Source organism: Colletotrichum truncatum (genome assembly GCF_014235925.2).
Source record: "Colletotrichum truncatum strain CMES1059 chromosome Unknown Contig_0001, whole genome shotgun sequence".
Taxonomy (NCBI): Eukaryota; Fungi; Ascomycota; class Sordariomycetes; order Glomerellales; family Glomerellaceae; genus Colletotrichum; species Colletotrichum truncatum.
Window position 1 is genome coordinate 5,518,614 of NW_027222398.1, and position 17,019 is coordinate 5,535,632.

The window sequence follows — 17,019 nt, forward strand, 5'->3', positions numbered from 1 at the left end:
GCGAGTAAGTGGGTTGTTTGGGCGCAAGAGGCGGACTGACAAAAAAGCGTTTATGGGGAAAAGTGTTGAGAAGGAGAGGAAGCAGGAGACAGGTGACGATGGCGGCGCGCGCCAGGTGGTGGTAGGGTACCTTAAAGGTAATTTGGGAGGTGTGTAATACGGTAATACAAGCACTTTTATTAGAGGAGGAGCGAGAGGGACACTCCATTCAGTTAGCCAATTTAGCTTTTCCGGGTTCTGGGGGGGGCGGATGGACAAATTGGACAACGTGGTGCTGGGACTGGAGATGGGTCCCTATCAGACAGGAAACATGGGGAAAACGATTAACAGAGGGTGAAAAAAGGTACTTACGGATACAGCCAACTGGATCTGGATCACTGGAGAAAGGGCCCAGAAGGTTGAGGTGGTGGAGGGTGGAAAGTATTTGTCCAAGGCAGAGACAAGGCAGGATTACTGTGCAAAAGGTTAGGACTAGCAAGGATGGGGGCGGTCTTGGAATGGCAGGCCTTTTGTATAGAAGGAGAAGAAGGATGAATAAGAAAAAATAAAAACAAAAAAAAATAGAAGAGGAAAAACGTGTCGTAAACGAAACCTATGCTAAGATTGGAGGTGGGAGTGGTGACGGGGCTCAAGTCCGGGGCAAGAATTCTGTTGTTTGGTGTTGGTTGCCTGTCGGCCGGCAAGTTTTGAAAGTACACTACCACCAGAAGCTCCGGCGGAGGATTCTGATGGTGACTTGGTAACTTGGGACGAAACTCGCACTCCAGGTCTGGAAAAGGGGGCAAGGGGGGGTTCAGTAAACACTGATGGTCACGAAGGTTTGAGGGCGGATGCAGGCTTGGTGGAATAGCGGTATACGCAACGACTGACATCTGAGCCCCCAGCGCTGCATTTCTTGTTGTGGCCGCGTGATGTATGAAGTGCTAGATGCACCTGTCATGTTGCGCAGGATTCGTAATTGCTGCCACCCTTACCTTAAGGTACCTCTTGGTACCGCCAACCAACAACCAACGCCTTGTACCTTCTGGTTCTCTGGCATCGGTTTGAATGTACCTCGTCATAACTCCCTCACCCGCCTGTACCTTACTTTGGATGCAGTGTTGACCACCAAGAATAATAGCCCCCTGCGTCTCCTCATTGGCCCTGTATATTTCCCCCTGACGATAGTCCCGGCCTGGTGGGCATTTCCCGGCAAGCACCGACGTGCGGCAGCAGGGGTATCTGCAGGTGAAAAGGGTGGCCGCCCACGCCGTGGTGACCCTGTCAAGCTGTATCTCTTGCCCTACCAGGAAGAGTAATGTAAGCTCGCCGTCCTCGGACAGCTGCCTTTCGGGGGTGGAAAGTGAAGGATGCGACAATTCAAAATGCAACTTTTTAGTGTCCAAGACAGTCAGCATTATCAAATAACAGTTCGTCAATCATGTGGACCCGCTCGATATCGACAGGAGCTCCCCCAGCCAATATCAACATTAGGAAGGGGGACGTGAACTCTTGACAGCGCCACCAAACCGCCGTCATTCGACTTGACAAGTTGAACAGTTCAAGCAGGGCACCTCTTTGTCCTCTGCGAAATCTGCTGCTCAAAACGCTTCCTCGCAGCTACTCCCGGCCTCAACACTGATGGCGCCTATGGTAAGAAGATGCTGACTGGCTTTCCAGTTGCCGCTTTACCGCTTCGTCCACAACAAACTAAGGACCAATTGTTATTGTCGTTCAAAAAGGCACCAAGCTACTACCAAGCTATCACTGGACAGCTTGACGCACACCAAAAGTACGCACAGACAAGAAGCGTCCAAGCCGTGGCGGGGAAGCTGTCCTACTGCGGGCTCCCTGTTGCACAGCATTCCGGCAGAAAAGCTACCTTAGCTAACAGCGAACGGAAGCAACCTGACACATCCGTCTGATAATGAGCTTCGGCATCACCATCACCAACGGCATTTCGCCATTGGTGCGACTGAGTATTGTTTCGTCTCAGCCTCGATATAAGAGGGGCAGAGTGGCTATGTGTTACTGGTTATTATGTCAATTTTCTCCTAGCTGCTGGCCGTCTAACGGGTTGAACGGGTTTTTCTTCCTCTAATGGTGTGAAATTAGGCAATTCGATGCGACAACCTGACAGCCGGCTTGATATGCACTCATAGAGCCAAACGGCTGCGCCTCCAGTGCGGATGACACCACAATGGCGGTCTCGCACTTGCGGTTGGTTTTCGTGCTGCATTCTTGACGCTCATCGATTCGAGGCGGTGAAGCAGTCAGGACTTCAGAAGAACAGCCCCCAAAAGCAGAAACATGTCGTCACCTGAACTCTGGATGTCTCCGACTTGTCTCTCGAGTTAACGCAAGACTTTAACGAGCCCCAGGTCTCACTTGACAGCTCCGTGTTTCGGAAGAAACATAACCGTTTACCACGCCCGCCACATACCAGAGACTCTCCATCTGACTCTAACGGGTCAAAGTCTATTCTGCTGCCCAGCCCGAAAGGATTGTTTCGAGAGCTCTTGGAATGTCGTTCTAGTCTTTGGAGAGCACGACGACGTAGTAAAGTGCCGCGATTCACCAGGTGATGACAAGCGTTGCCAGCGGGTGGTCACCTGCGTCGTGAGGGGCCGAAATGCGGAACCTGCGGAAATTGGCTTATCGATACCCCTTACTTCAACCAGAAGCTCTCAGCTTGAGGATTGAGGCGCAGACCTCGTAGTGCAACTCGGCTTTGCCATTTGTCAACATTTCCCCTCCTTGCCCAGACCTCTTGTTTCGACCTCGGAGACAAGCAAACACTTGGCAGGGACGTGGTGTCTGGAAGAAGCCGTTCAGCATTCATCATCTTCGAATATTCAGATTTCGAGCACAAACTAGTGGCTGATCTAACATTATTCCTTGGGAAACAAAGCTCGGCTTCCACCAAGACAAATCTCCTGACGGTGGTTGCTTCCAATTGCTGAGCGATACGCCAACGGCGTCACATTTCACTTGGAACAGCTGACACTAATTAGCGGAATTTCTCTCTATGTACAAACACCCGTACCAGCAAGTGGCAGTTAATGATGTAGGCTTAAACATTGTGAATATTGGCTTATCCAACAAAAGCCTACCTTTGCTCCAATTCCTACGAGGCAAGCGTGGAACAGCTTCCAGTTCCACCCGTCTTACGCAAACAAACATGCCGTCGATCAACAGCTGGACCAGCTGAACCTAGATATGTCTCGCAGGCTGGACAGAAGCTTAATTCATTACAAAACGAGAATCGATACTTGGGACATGTAGAACATTGCGGGGTCATTCAGTTGCGGTCACCATCCGAATCTTAGTCTTGTGAAAAAACCGCCTAGCTTGCTTGGTGCCTGCCTTTGTGTTCATATGCCAACCCAAACCATGCCATTCGGGTCTATACTGTCACGCACAATGAAGCTTATCGCTACCACCCTACCTCATCTTAGCTCCGTCCGTGCCGCAGCCGTTGGTGGTCGACGTCACCTCAGTCCCAACGACATTTGGCCACAGCCTTATTGCCCCGCCTGACAAACTTGCGAAACCAAATTCCCTCGGATATTCCGGCCTGTAGCACAAGTAAATAGACAAGATACACGTCCAGTTGGACTCATCATTACTGATCAACATCGATAAGAGCGCACACGATAATCCCCGTCTCCAGCCAACCAGGATACAGCTCACCCCCCAGTAATCCCGGCCCGCACCGAACGAACCCCGCGCAAGCAGCAAGCTCACTCCAAACCCCACGACGCCCCAGGCAGAAAGCAGAAATCGTCCAACAGCTTCGTTACCTCGAAAACACCCAAGGCACACCGCCCCTTTCCCCACGTCTCAGCCATTCATTACCTTGCCCGCCCGACACAGCCATCAATATGACCGTGACGGAGCTTGCTCTGCTCCAGTTCAGGGAGCCTCTGACGGAGGAGCTGAAGGAGCTTATGGACTACTGCCAAACAGTCCAGGACACTTGGGTCCTCCGTCAGAAGCCTGGCCTCCCACCTACGCGCGTAGCCCGTGGCACTTCCATCCTCCAGCAGGTCGAGGACCCCCGCGTGGTTCTGCTGGCGGCGCAGTGGGACTCCCCCGAGGCTCACAACGAATGGATTGCCTCGCCCGAGAACCAAAACGTCATGGCCAAGCTGAGGCCGCACATCCACATCGACGGGCCACGGGCTGTTCTCTTCTTCCATATCGATGCGCCCATCTTCGTGGACTCGCGGACTGCTTCAGCTCAGACGGCCGATGCGGAAACAAATGGAGGAGAGGCGGCTGAGTCGGAGTCAAAAGATAAGGGGCCGGAAGCCCCGGCACCAGCCGCCGCGGAAGAGAGCAAGTCGGATGGAAAGAAGAAGGCCGAAGACGAGCCTCTCAACCTGCTGACGGCACCTGTGCTTAGTGTCGGACGCTTCGGAGTGCGGTCCGAACGTAAGGAGGAGTTCGTCAAGAAATACGCCGAGGCCAAATGGGTTGTCGAAGAGCACTCGAAGCCGTACCCCGTGCGTGGTGGCTGGCGCATCGAGAAGGCGGCGGAAGGGCTTGAGGAGTTTGTCATGTATTGCGGCTGGTCGTCGGTGGAGCAGCACAGGGCCATTGCACAGCACGAGGGATTCAAAGAGTGGGCGGGCATTCAGGAGTTTGTAACGGGGACGGACATCTGGCACTACCAGAGGATCATGTAGACAGACATTGTATCTCTCGTCGGAGGTAGAGCGAAGCAGAGGAGAAAGAAAGTCAAGGGAGATGGGCGGGGACATCACTCCTGATTAGAGGATAGCGATGGCGTGTTGGGCAGTCAAGGGCGTTTTGTCAAGGTTTGTAAGAAGCCGCACGGATAAGGCATTATTCCACACTTTTTCGATCTTTGAGGTGGTGTTCAATGGTTTTTCTTCATTGGTGAACTGTCTGCTAGTAGACAGTAGACAATTCATCCAGCTTGCAATTGCCTAGGTAATCCCTCGACGCCATATCGTTTTGATGTTACGGGTCTTTTCTCGTCCTACTCTCTTTCGAGAAAAGGAGAAAAGACAAATCCCGCCTCAATCCCAGACCGACCGGACCATTGTGCGAAAACCGGTGTGAGGAAAATGATCATTCCATTGCCCTCATGTCAGGCTACTGATTTGCTCTTGACTTTTAATGAAATCCCATCGACGACATTTTTGTTCCTTTGACAAGTTGCTCAGATCGCTTATGCGGTCTTGCCCTGCTTGTTCTTCTTGGGGACGTCCTTGATCTGGAGCTCTGTTTGTGGGAATGCGGTTAGCGAATGGTCATTTCGGCCTACTTCACCATCCCTTTCGTCTGGTGGAAGACGTTTCTGGGGCGGAAACCGATCCAATCAAGGGGGTTGACATACGAGGGGGAAGGGACTGCTTGAGCTTCTCGGCCTTGTCGGAGTCCTTGAGGACGAGGGTGTACAGGTGGCGCTGGCAGCGGACCTTGAACTTGATCTGGGAGCTCTTGCGGTTACGCTTGATGCGCGCGGCTGTTTTCAAAAGTGTTAGAATATCCCTTGTTCTCTCAAATTTGCAGCCTTGATTCCAATTGTCTCGACAGAGTCTGTAATCGTCGTCAAGGCATCGTTGGCCGAGGGATGGTGGGAAAATGCATACAAGAGGCGTCCTTCCTGCGGGCAATCTCAATGAACTACAAAAACGACTTGTTAGCTGACGGTTTCTCCCCACGAAAAAAGGAGCCCACAGAATGCGAGCAGAACGATAGTCTCCGTACCTTCTTGATATCACCGATTTCACGAGGCATCTTGGCGGTATTTGGGGGGTGTTGGCGACAACGAGGGGGTACTTGTCTGGTCGATGGGTGGTTTTGTCGTGGACTTTCGTGGGTTGTTTTTTGGTGCGAATTTGATTTTGTGGGATGGACCCCTGGCGCCGGCCGCTCGCTGGCTGGCAGTGCACGGACCAGTTTCCTCCAGATGGGTAAGTTCTCCTCTGGCCAGTCGAGGGACTCGGGAGATGGGCACCGATCATGCCGACACGCTTTCGGGTGGGGGCTTTGCCGCCCCTGTCTGGACGTTGTACAGCCACAGGCAGCAACTGAAGGACTCTAGCCTGTCCCACGTCACTGTGGCTTGACGCGTCACCCAAACTCGCTTGCCCAGACAGCCTCGGCCAGTAACTTGGCACGAGTTGACGACGCCTCAACTCAATTCATCTTGCTAACACGTTGCTATAATACGGTTTAGGTATCGTGTTCTTAAGACCTTCGCTCTTATATACTTAGTACAGGGCCGTAGAGTAAAGAAAACCTGAGGTTCTCACAATCTCCCTTGGTGAACGCACAGCCACAACTGTCTCTCTCTACAAGATGCCCACGCCACTTGACAACGCCATGAAATCAAAGGTCAATATCCATTTATGAACAGTCTTTATCCATTCACTGACATATGAATTAGAATGCGGTTCTCGGTTAGTTGATTTATGAAAAAAGTCAGCTATATGGTCTATCACTGACAATCAACCAGCATTCGGCGGCTTAGTTACAGCTGTTGCAGTATGGGCAATCTACGGCGGTGACATGTTCCCAGCAGGTTCTGACCCGACTGGAAATCCTGAAGAGTGGACCAGAGAGGAGATGAGACGATGGCTGGCAGCGGTAAGAGTTACAATCCCCACACTATGATGCTGGTTGTTGACCTGACCTGGTTGACAGCGAAACTTGTTCCCTGGAGAGTCTGACACAAGAGAAGAGCTCCTTGCGAGGGTAATGGCCAATATGAGGGCTCCGAGACGTTGAAATTGGTGGAGAGGAAAAGATGGGCGGGCTCGGATGACTGGAAGAGAAATGTGAACTGTTATGAGCGTCGTCATTTTTACTACTTCATTTCCTCACTAAAGAGGCAAAACTACCATGACTTAACAGGCAGCAAGGCTACTACTATACACGATATTCTACAGGGTTGCGATTACGGCATGACTTGATGCTCTTTCGTCCTATCGCTTTGAACCCCTTACAACTCATCCCTTCCCGTGGTCTTCCCGACCGTAGGCTCCTCCGTCGTGACTCTGCCCGAAGACTTCCAGTTAAGCGCCTTGAGACGCTCTGACAGGTGAGGGTGTGAGAAGTGGTAAGTGGCGTACATCCAGTCGGCATCCATAGTGCTCAGGTTCTGGATTTGCAGCTTGAGAAGCGACTTAGCCAGCTCGGCCGAGTAGCCCAGCTTCTGAGCGAAAGCATCGGCCTGGAACTCGTACTTGCGGCTCAGAATGTTCATGAGCAGCTTGACCACAGTGTCCATTGGCGAGAGCGCATCGGAGAAGAGGAGGAAACCGATGATAATCGGGTGCTCCGTGAGGAAGCCGAAGTCAGCGTACAAGGAGTTGTTGCCGATAAAGACGGAGAACAGAGTGAAAATGTAGAGGAAGTGCACCTAGACCAGTTAGTTATTGGGGTATACACATAGATTATTCATGTAACATACTTGGGAGATACCGAAGAGACGAGTGGTGTGACCCAGGCTCCAGTGGCCAAGCTCGTGCGCAAGGACGGCAACAACCTCCTGCGTGTCGCTCTTCTCGATGAGAGTGTCGTAAATGACAATGTGCTTCTTCCAGGGGAGACCAAAGAAGTAGGCGTTGCTGTGGGCGCTACGCTTGCTTCCATCGATAACGTAGAGTTCATGCAGGGGAAAGTTCAGGCTCTTAGCCAGGCTCTCAACTCCAGTCTTCAACTCGCCCTCTTCCAAAGGTGACAACTTGTTGAACAGAGGCAGGATGGCAATCGGGTAGACAGTGATCATGAAGACCTGCAGACCGGCGGCGAACAACCAGAGGTAGAAGAAGAACTGGTTGCCAGTCTTCTTGACAATGGAGAGGAAACCGGCGAGGATCGGGGGAGCGAGTACAACAGTAAGCAGCTGGGACTTGATCATATCGGTGATGAACAGCTTGGGAGTCTGCTTATTGAAGCCGAACTTTTCCTCCAACACGAATGTTTGGTATACCGAGCTGGGAAGCGAGAGGATCTGCTGGATGAAGATGAAGGCGAGAATGAAGACGATAGAGTGCGAAATCTCGCCGGTAAACCGCGCCGGCGCGAACTTCAGCAACAGGTCACCGGTCCAGGACCATAACTTGGGAAGGACATCGAATTGAATGAAGGCGATATTCTGGATCTGACCCCAGAGACCGTTAATGAAACCGAACTGAGCTTTGGCGCGGCCATAGGCCTGACTTTTATCGAAAGTTTCCTGAGAGATTTCCTGTTCGAGGACCTTGGGCGGCTTGGTCCGCTTCAGGACCTGATACTGGCGCAGCGAGAGCAGGCTCTCGAAGACGAACTGGCCAACCGAGAAGCCCAAAATGAGGCGCTTCCATGGGAAGAGAGGACGGTCCAAAAACCGGGCGAGGCGCTGTAGGAAATCCATATTGTTGCCCGCCTTACTTGCTTAGAGGGGTTGCAAAGGAGGGACAAGAAATGGAGATGTTGCTTTTAAAGAGGGCCAGGCGCTGACCGTGTCGCAACCAAGGCAGACAGACGGACAAGACGGATACGGAAGCTCAGGCAAGCTGTCCACAGTGAGCTTGGTCCCCCAGACGGCCAAGTGGGGCACTCCCATGCTGGAAGTGAGCTTACGGGCGCGCACAATGGTGATGATTGGCTGCAATCATTCTAGCTTTTCCTTGATTTAATTGGCTGAAACACCCGACTCGTGCTTGGGACTCTAACTCTGGCGCCCCGTTTTCAAGAATAACCTCGATTGATGCATGGTCGACGGGAACTCCCGTCGGCTGCAAAGAAAGTCTTCCGCAAAATCTCAAGCCATCGACGAGTTTGGTGACGAGGTCAGCGAGCTCCACGCCAGCCAAATAACGACTGCATTATCGCTGCGAACATGATGCGCCAATCGATCACGGGCCTGGCGAGGAGCTTCCTCTCCCGCCCAACTCTTCAGTCCAGCCGTGTGGCCCAGACCTTCTCCCAAAGGTAGGCTTGAAGACATCTCACAGCTCCCTAAAAGAATGCGGCATGGCTAATTAATGCCCCTCCAGGACGTTCTGTTCCCTCCCCTCCCTCCGTCCCTCGACTACTCCCCTCACATCTGCCTTCCGCCGCCCGACGGCCACGCCATTTACCCCTTCGACAGCCAATGCTGCCGACGTCGTTCCTCAGAGCGCCATCTCTGAGCATCCTGCCATGGGCGCCATGCAGCTCCGCTGCGGTCCTCGTAACACTATGAACCGAAACACCCGATTGATCCAGAAGCGGAGACATGGCTTCATCTCCCGCATGAAGACAAAGGACGGACGCAAGATCATTGCGCGGAGGCGGGCGAAGGGACGCAAGAAGCTGGGTGTCTAATATAAACACCATGGTGGAGTTACTACGACTATAGCCAAGAGAAAAGATAAGCCTGGAACGATATCGGCTACCGGAGAAACCGGAATCGATATTTTCGACAAAGTAGATAAAGCTCAGAAAGAGCTGTGTGTGCAGTACGTCTGCAAGGCGTTGAACGTCGAGTTGTGGAGAGTACGACCCGAGAAAGACATAGGCGTCAAGACCTCCAAGCGAGAAGAAAGTGTTCAATATGTATCAATATGAAATCAATGTACAACATTACATCCCCGAAGCGTTTTTGGAGGGAGAATTGGTGTCAATTGCAACGTCTCAGATCAAGTGCTCAAGCAGGTTGGGTAGCGTCTGTGAGTAAGTCATAAGCTGCATCTAGACAGCAACATCCGCGGTGCAGTACCGGTCTACAACAGTAGTGCCCGATCTCCAGCCGACTTAGGGCATCATATTAGTTAGTCATGCAACATTTCAATGACTCAAATCGGGTTGCATGATATCGTCAATGTCTACCCTGTTCCGTATGCTCATGGCTGGTTCGATAAGTCTCATATCTTCAACGAGCAGAGGAGCCTACATTGTCACACTGTTGCGTTGTATTCTCTTTTTTTTTTTTTTTTTGGTCTTGCCACCAGTGCTTTCGTTTACCTATAACTACTGCCATTCTGTCAAATGTTTCTCAAGCCTGCCTTGTCGTTTCGTTGGCGAATACCCATTGTACCTTTCCCCTGTCAGTAGTAGCCTGGACCCAAAAGGAGATTGGTCGCTTGCATAAGCTGACCCAACTCGGGTCTCGAGGACCGGTAGTTGCAAATTAATAGGCAGCCTTAATAACTATACTAGTGTAAGTGACAACAACAAGTCATTCAAATCATGTTCACATCATTCAACATTTCCTCGTCACTGCTGAGGCGATAATTCTCGCAAGGGATGCAATATACAGATCACATGATCCAGACGCGATCGGGGATCTGGGCTCCACGGTGCAATAACATTTCGTCATATGGGGTAGACGGACGCGTTGTCTCGCGTCAGAAAAAAAGAAAGCAATAGAACAAGACACCTCCATTTAAGTTCGAAGGTAAAAAGACTGGCCACCCACGGGCTAGAGCATAGCATACTGGTTTGAATGGTTTGAAACTCTTCAGTTTTACTGCATTTTATTTATTTTATTTACTAGCTATATTCAGTGTTCTTATCTTTAACATCACTTCCCTGTCCGTTGACTTACACACCTATTATCAATATGCCTCCAAAAAGACGCTCTGATGCAAACGAGACCGCTGAGTCTTCAAAGAAGACCAAGACTGCCTCGGCGGCCTCCACCAACCCTTCTAATGAGACTCGTTGGTCCACCAAGGATGATCGCTGGTCGGCCGTGTCCAACTCGCGCAATGCAGATGCGGACTACAAGATTGCCATGGCGGACCCTGAATTTGCTTTCACTTATGTCTGCAGATGTCCTTTTGGAACCAAGCACGCTTCCCAAGTTGATGATGATGATGATGATGAAGACGATGATGAGAATGAGGGTGACAAGGGCACATCCAAACCCAAGTGTGATGGCGGCAAGACTTGTCTCTGCAACAAGCTCGCAGCGGACCACCCCGATGCTCCCTATGTCGTCACCCGCGCCGGCTACCGCAAGTTGATGAACCAACAAACCAACTGCCAGGTCCGCGACCCGGACACCTTCGGCATGTATACCTTCAATGACCACATGGCCTACGGCATCCTCCAAGTAATTCAGAACTTGATTCTTGACTTTGAGGAGGCCAATAAGAACTGGAGGGAGCAATGGGTCGTCTGTGAAGCTCTGTCCCCTTTCATCTGGTACCTTTCCGGGTCAGAATTTACCATGTAAGTGACGTCACAATAATCACCAAGGTACCTGAGTAGAGCTAAACATATCGAATAGGATTGATGATGCCGAAACCGCTGACAAGACAGCCAAACTCATTGGCACCATTTTCCTCTCCATGCTCGCCCGCCTTGAACGCGAGGACATGTTGAAGCCAGACTCAGAGGTCAAGGACCTTGGCATTGTCATGGCCGGTTTCATCAAGATCGCTAAGGTGTTCCGCGACAGCGACCTCATGGAGGACGACACCAAGACGCGCAAGTCAAAGAAGCGACCTTTCCCATTCGTGCCATCCAAATTTGACGAATACATCGCCGCTTACGCCAAGAAGTATAACATTAAGCTTGCCGGCGTTCCGGACATTGACAATCTTGTCAAGGACCTTAATGATGAGGTCGAGCTGCCCACGGCTAAGGATCATGGTGATGATCCGTGGGGCCTGGAGGCTGCGCTTGAGGAATATAAATCTGAGTGCAACTGCTGCGGCTTCTTTGTTCAGAGCAAGCGTTCGGAGATTGGCGGAGACTCACTGGACCTCACGTCCTGGACGTCTGCGCAGCGTAAGAAAGCTGCGTTTGACAAGAAGGAGCCGTTGCCCAAGGAAATACTGAAAGGCCTGAAAGACGGCCTGGTTATTGGGCTCGGCTAAGTGTTGTTTCTTATTTTACCCTGGTTGTGTCTCTATTTCAAAATGAAGACGAGCCATGTACCATTAAATTGCCAGTAATTGAATTCTGTATAACATGACTTGTCAACTATGCCGCAATCCAGATTGAGATATGCGTAGACACATCCATACTTCCAGACATTGTGTTAGGAAAGACTCCCTGGCTTTTACGCCGACACATTAATGCTACATTCGCATAGAATTTGTCTGACGAGGCCGGTGACTATTGTCAGTACATCCCTCGCTCAAGTGAGAGCCGAGCGAGCGTCAATTGGGTGTCTAGCGATCCATTATCACGATAACGTCACTTCTCCCCACTGGTAAACAAGACCTCGTAAGGATCATAGCCTAAACAGCATGATTTCTTGAGACTCAATGTAAAATTTGCTTGATGGTTTGTATGTAATCTCTTTTAAAACACATTACACGGGGCTATTGAGGCCCTGTTCGCACTGCTTCGAGTCCGTATAGCAAGCCAAAAATAGCCGGTCACTCGCATCCCCAACCCAAATCTTGTACCTGCCGTCGAGCTTCGGCACAACCCAGTTCTGGCTGACGACATCCCAAACACTTACATCCCTTCTCGTCAACTTCAGCTGAACAGTAGTACTCTCACCGGGGGCGAGGACTTTTGTCTTCTCAAAGTCCCTGAGCTGAATGATGGGTGTTTCCGGACCGCCCTCGGGGAACTGCACATACGCCTGAGCCGATGCCTTGCCCGAGTGCTTCGTGCCCGTGTTAGTCACTTTCACCGAGACGGTGAACATGACATCAAACAGAGCTGGGTTACCGCCCTGCGCACCACCGGCCACCGGGCCGGGCTTTTGAGCGGTGCTGTAGCCGGGCGGGTAGGGATACTTCTTCGTCTTAGCGTTCTCGACGGCTTCTTTTGCCTCACCCTCGGTACACCAGGAGTAGATGTATCTGAAGATCTTGTTGAAGCCCGAAGGGGCAACGCCTTCCGTCCAGTCAGGGATAGGGGCATCATACTCCAACACGTCGCCCTTTGCAGCACGAGCAGGAGGGGTCGCGCTAAGAGGGGTGACGGATTGAATGGTCGCATCGGAGAAGGTGAAGTTTGTGTAGCTAAGTCCATGGCCGAACGCGAAACGCGGCTTAATGCCGTTCTTGTTGAGGTAACGATAGTCGATGTACAAGCCCTCCGAGTAGGTATCTTGAGGCTGGCCAAGAGAGCCGCCAGTGAGCTGTGTGACGGAGTCCGGCAGGTCAGACTCCTTCTTTGTCATGCTGTACGGAAGATGCCCTGAGGGAGAGGCGTTGCCGAAGACGATGTTAGCAAGCGACTCTCCGGCCTCTTGACCTGGCAAGTGAGCCACGAGCACAGACTTGACGCTGGGAAGATCGATCCACTCGTCAACAAGAATAGGCCCAACTGTGTGGATCACGACAACCACATTGGCGTACTTGGCGGCGGCGTCCTTGACAAGCTTGTTGCCGTTGTGCCAAGCGTTAAGCCCAGACGCGCTCCGGTCGCCATTGTTGCCTTCTACTACGTACTGGTTCTCTCCCGAGTCAGAAGTAATGAACACAAAAGCTACATCGTCACCTGTCGGAGTAGGAACCGAGGGGAAGTTGTCGTTGTTGTAGTATACGACATTGCTGGCTCTTTTTTTGAAGGCAGTGATTGGATCATCCAGGTACTCGTAGTCGACGGTGCCTGATCCCCATCCAATACCGAGGAGACCCTTGTTGCAACTCCTATCGAGACAGGCATTCGGTCCATCGGGATTTGTCTGGGCGTGTGTGCCAAACACCTTAATAGGGGCGGAGGTTGTGATAGGCAGGAGGTTGCCCGCGTTCTTGAGCAATGTGATCGCCTCCTGCGCCACTTGCCTGGCTACAAGGTGATGATTGTCTTGGACTTGAACGAACTCATTGATGACACCGCTTGGGCTAAAGGGCCATGCTCCAGGGTACAGCTGGCCCTCCCGGCTGCGGGTTGATGTGGCGAAGTTCAGGGAAGGGTAACCCTGGTCTTGACCAAGTTGATACCAGGTCGCAATGATTCTTGTCGTCATGTCGTTAAGGCGCTCCATAGGGACAGAGCCATTCAGTACAGATCTTGTAAGATCGTACATCCAGTAGCTGTAACCGAAAAGGGGGACCTGGGTGTCTCCTGGCATGTTCATGTCGAGGCCTGCAAGAGCAGAATCGACACCGCTCATGTGTGACAGCCAGTCCGACATGACGAAGCCTTGAAAGCCGAGTTCGTCCTTGAGAATGCCATTTATCAGGTAACTATTTTGGCTGCAGGCAGACCCGTTAACCTATCATATAGTTAGTTTATACTCATAACAGACAATGGGCGTGCCTGTTTGCTGTCTTCTTACCGCGTTGTATGCCGTCATAACAGAGCCAACACCCGCCCGCACGCCATCAGCAAACGGCCAGAGATACAACTCGTGCAAAGTTCGATCATCTGTGTTGTCAGAACTGATTGATCCAAAGTTGAAGATTGAAGAAGACGAACCGATGTTAGAGCTGTAACCCTGTTGAAGCGGGTTGTACATACGGTACATTTCCTGCTCGTTACCGACAAGATGCTTGATGGTGGCGATAACGCCCTGTTCCTGAACACCCTTGATCGTCAATGCAGCACCTATGCCCTGCAATACAGGGTCACTGCCGAATCCTTCCCAGTTGCGCCCACCCTTGGGCTTACGCCCCAAGGGCCCAACGCTCGGTCCGAGATAGATGTTTGCACCTTTGCCTCGAAACTCCTTACCAATGGCAACGCCTCGAGCGTATATCAAGTCCTTGTCAAAAGTTGCGCCGGTCGTAATTCCAGACGGAAATACGGTGACATTGTCAGCTTGGCGGACACCGGTTGCTGAATCTGCGAGACAGAGTTGGGGGAAGCCAACACGAAGGGCACTACCAGTGTTGCCCACACAACGGCTGAAGCAGGTTAATAGATGTTTTTGCACATCAGTTACGCAGCACATACCCTATACACCTGTAAGCCAACTAGACACTCAGTTGGATGATTCAATCTTACCCATGAAAATGCCCGACCCGGAAGTGATGTTCGTCTTCTCGGCAAGAGTCATACGATCAACAAGGGCTTTTGCTCTGTCATAGCTGTCCGCCCAGTCTGATGTCCAACCGCCGTATGGCGCTGGATAATACGATGCAGCGACATATCCAGGAGGTACGTCTGACCTGGGAACAATCGCAGCGCCATCGCTCCATGATACCTGGCTCACAAGTAGGGAAATAACAAGAGACTTGGCGCTGGCCATGTTTATTTACTGCTCTGTATACGGGGCGCTGAGTTTGCTCGCAATCCGCCTAGAACCGGGAGCCGGTAATCAAATGAGAGATAGGAATGCTAGCTCGACGAGAACAAAGCCTCTAGGTAACTAGGACAAGACATCACGGCCGTCACTAGTTACTTATACAAAACACAGATAAGGCGTCCTCTCTGCCACATTCGGTGCCTTGTCGACTAATACGCGACTTACTCGAGGCGTGGTACCCTCATGACTCTCTGGCTCACATCTCGGTATGGTTTCCCTTGCCAATCACAAGGACGGTAGTTGGGGGGTTCACGAGGGTATTTCGACGGCGGACGATCGCACTTGGCACCCCCCAGTAAGTATAAACACCACTAGAGACACGCGAGGGACTGGCTACCCGTCCTGCTTTGAACGCATAATGGTAGGCAAAGGAGGCTTATTGTAATGAGGACAAGCAAATATTGCAACACATCAAGGTTGTGGCCTGTTCTATTTGGGAAGTTGGTACGGCACATTCGGGCCTATACGTGATCATAGGTAAGTATAGCGTGGGTGATCAATATGTCATATCGAGTAACGAGTAGGTAGAAAGTGACAGACACTAGCAAAAGGCGGGGGAATACCACCTTAGGGAGCCGATGCAGGCGTTTCTAGAGCCTGATACGTTTGGGGCTAGATACGGCGAGGTCACTCACACCGGGCGGGAGTTGGTGTGGACTAAACTCGGGTATCAAGCCACGGCATTCGTGAACTTGGGGTTAGGTTGCTAGTGGCAGCCGGAGAAGCTTGAAGTTCGTTGAGAAGCAAACGGTGGATATCACAAGATTAAACTGTGGATGAAGACCCACGACCGAGGTACAAGGGTCTTATAGGCCGGCGATGACAGCCGAAAATGTCGACATTTCCGATAAGAAGTAACGACGATTGCAGATCTCCCTCATCGCATGGTGAGGAGTCCGATAAAGCGGTCTGCCAGTTTTACGGGCTGACAGATCCGGCTCGGCTCCGAGACAAGAAAGAGGGGCAGCTGTACATAGCACTCGGCCCAAGAGAAAACTAGGTGTGTGGTCAACTGAGCAAGTGCAATATTTCCTTGAAAATAGTGCATGCGTAGCGCGTTGAAAGGTGTGTGACCGTTGTTGAGAAGGTGGGAAACATGTTGCGCGTGACCACCACTTTTTCTTCCCTTGTAGATGTGGTCGGGCATTCAACCTTAACAAGACTAGAACGAGTACCATCGAAAAGCTCCAAACGGCTGGAATCTCCAAACTGGGACCAGCTGCGGGGATCAAGGCAGGGAACAGGGATGGCACAGCACAGATACCGGCTGTTGACTGCACGGCAGACGGGTGGTGTTGATTGGGGTTCGGTAGCAGAAGGGATCGCGTTTTTGCGTGGGATGAATGAAGAGCGACTTAACAGGTCGCATCAGTGATAGGTGGCTGCAAGATGTGATTGCGTGTGCGTAGTAAGTGAGCGTGATCAGTAACATAATCTTTAGATGAGACAGTTGACTCGGATGATGAAAAACAGAAAACATATTAGATGGGCTGGGTCACTGCGTACCTGAAAAAGCATTCGATAATGTAACATTAAGAGCTGGGCAATGAGTTGGAAAAGGCGTCTTATTCAGCTTCAGTTGATTCTAAACCAGTTCAGGCAAAACTCAGGGCAAAACGACATCGATGTCTCAGCTTCTTTGGCTGTGAGTATTCGATCTACAGGTACAGATACAACGAGCAGGGAGGAAGGACAGGAGTGGTGGGCGGATAGGAAAGAGTGGGAGGGCGAATGGGAAGGAAAAGCTGGAGATGTGATGGAGATGGAGGTTTGCGACCTGCTACAAGGAGAAAGTGGTAAAAGCAGGATGACATAGCTCTGCCGCTGACCCAAGCCACCAAGTGCTTTATTCCCACCTCTTGACTTTTTTT

General features: G+C 51.4%; 7 protein-coding genes across 7 annotated transcripts; 4 read left to right on the forward strand and 3 right to left on the reverse strand.

Moving 5' to 3' along the window:
* Positions 1–3,863: 3,863 nt before the first annotated feature.
* Positions 3,864–4,670, forward strand: CTRU02_201544 (uncharacterized protein; the record flags this gene model as incomplete). Its single annotated transcript, XM_036729011.1, has 1 exon — positions 3,864–4,670. One exon carries the CDS (start codon positions 3,864–3,866, stop codon positions 4,668–4,670), a length of 807 nt encoding a protein of 268 aa, XP_036579161.1.
* Positions 4,671–5,179: 509 nt separating this feature from the next.
* CTRU02_201543 (60S ribosomal protein eL38) lies at positions 5,180–5,751 on the reverse strand (the record flags this gene model as incomplete). Its single annotated transcript, XM_036729010.1, has 4 exons — positions 5,180–5,232; positions 5,348–5,476; positions 5,604–5,637; positions 5,722–5,751. The coding sequence occupies 4 exons, from the start codon at positions 5,749–5,751 to the stop codon at positions 5,180–5,182; spliced, it is 246 nt and encodes an 81-aa protein (XP_036579162.1).
* Positions 5,752–6,315: 564 nt separating this feature from the next.
* Positions 6,316–6,744, forward strand: CTRU02_201545 (uncharacterized protein; the record flags this gene model as incomplete). Its single annotated transcript, XM_070203878.1, has 3 exons — positions 6,316–6,363; positions 6,463–6,603; positions 6,661–6,744. The coding sequence occupies 3 exons, from the start codon at positions 6,316–6,318 to the stop codon at positions 6,742–6,744; spliced, it is 273 nt and encodes a 90-aa protein (XP_070062460.1).
* A 214-nt stretch (positions 6,745–6,958) lies between these two features.
* On the reverse strand, positions 6,959–8,374 carry CTRU02_201546 (prenyl protease; the record flags this gene model as incomplete). Its single annotated transcript, XM_036729013.1, has 2 exons — positions 6,959–7,378; positions 7,430–8,374. 2 exons carry the CDS (start codon positions 8,372–8,374, stop codon positions 6,959–6,961), a joined length of 1,365 nt encoding a protein of 454 aa, XP_036579164.1.
* A 468-nt stretch (positions 8,375–8,842) lies between these two features.
* On the forward strand, positions 8,843–9,309 carry CTRU02_201547 (mitochondrial 54S ribosomal protein bL34m; the record flags this gene model as incomplete). The annotated part of the gene is made up of 2 exons (XM_036729014.1): positions 8,843–8,934; positions 9,000–9,309. 2 exons carry the CDS (start codon positions 8,843–8,845, stop codon positions 9,307–9,309), a joined length of 402 nt encoding a protein of 133 aa, XP_036579165.1.
* Positions 9,310–10,546: 1,237 nt separating this feature from the next.
* Positions 10,547–11,810, forward strand: CTRU02_201548 (uncharacterized protein; the record flags this gene model as incomplete). The annotated part of the gene is made up of 2 exons (XM_036729015.1): positions 10,547–11,160; positions 11,219–11,810. The coding sequence occupies 2 exons, from the start codon at positions 10,547–10,549 to the stop codon at positions 11,808–11,810; spliced, it is 1,206 nt and encodes a 401-aa protein (XP_036579166.1).
* A 440-nt stretch (positions 11,811–12,250) lies between these two features.
* On the reverse strand, positions 12,251–15,091 carry CTRU02_201549 (beta-glucosidase F; the record flags this gene model as incomplete). The annotated part of the gene is made up of 3 exons (XM_036729016.1): positions 12,251–14,116; positions 14,180–14,790; positions 14,848–15,091. The coding sequence occupies 3 exons, from the start codon at positions 15,089–15,091 to the stop codon at positions 12,251–12,253; spliced, it is 2,721 nt and encodes a 906-aa protein (XP_036579167.1).
* Positions 15,092–17,019: the final 1,928 nt, after the last annotated feature.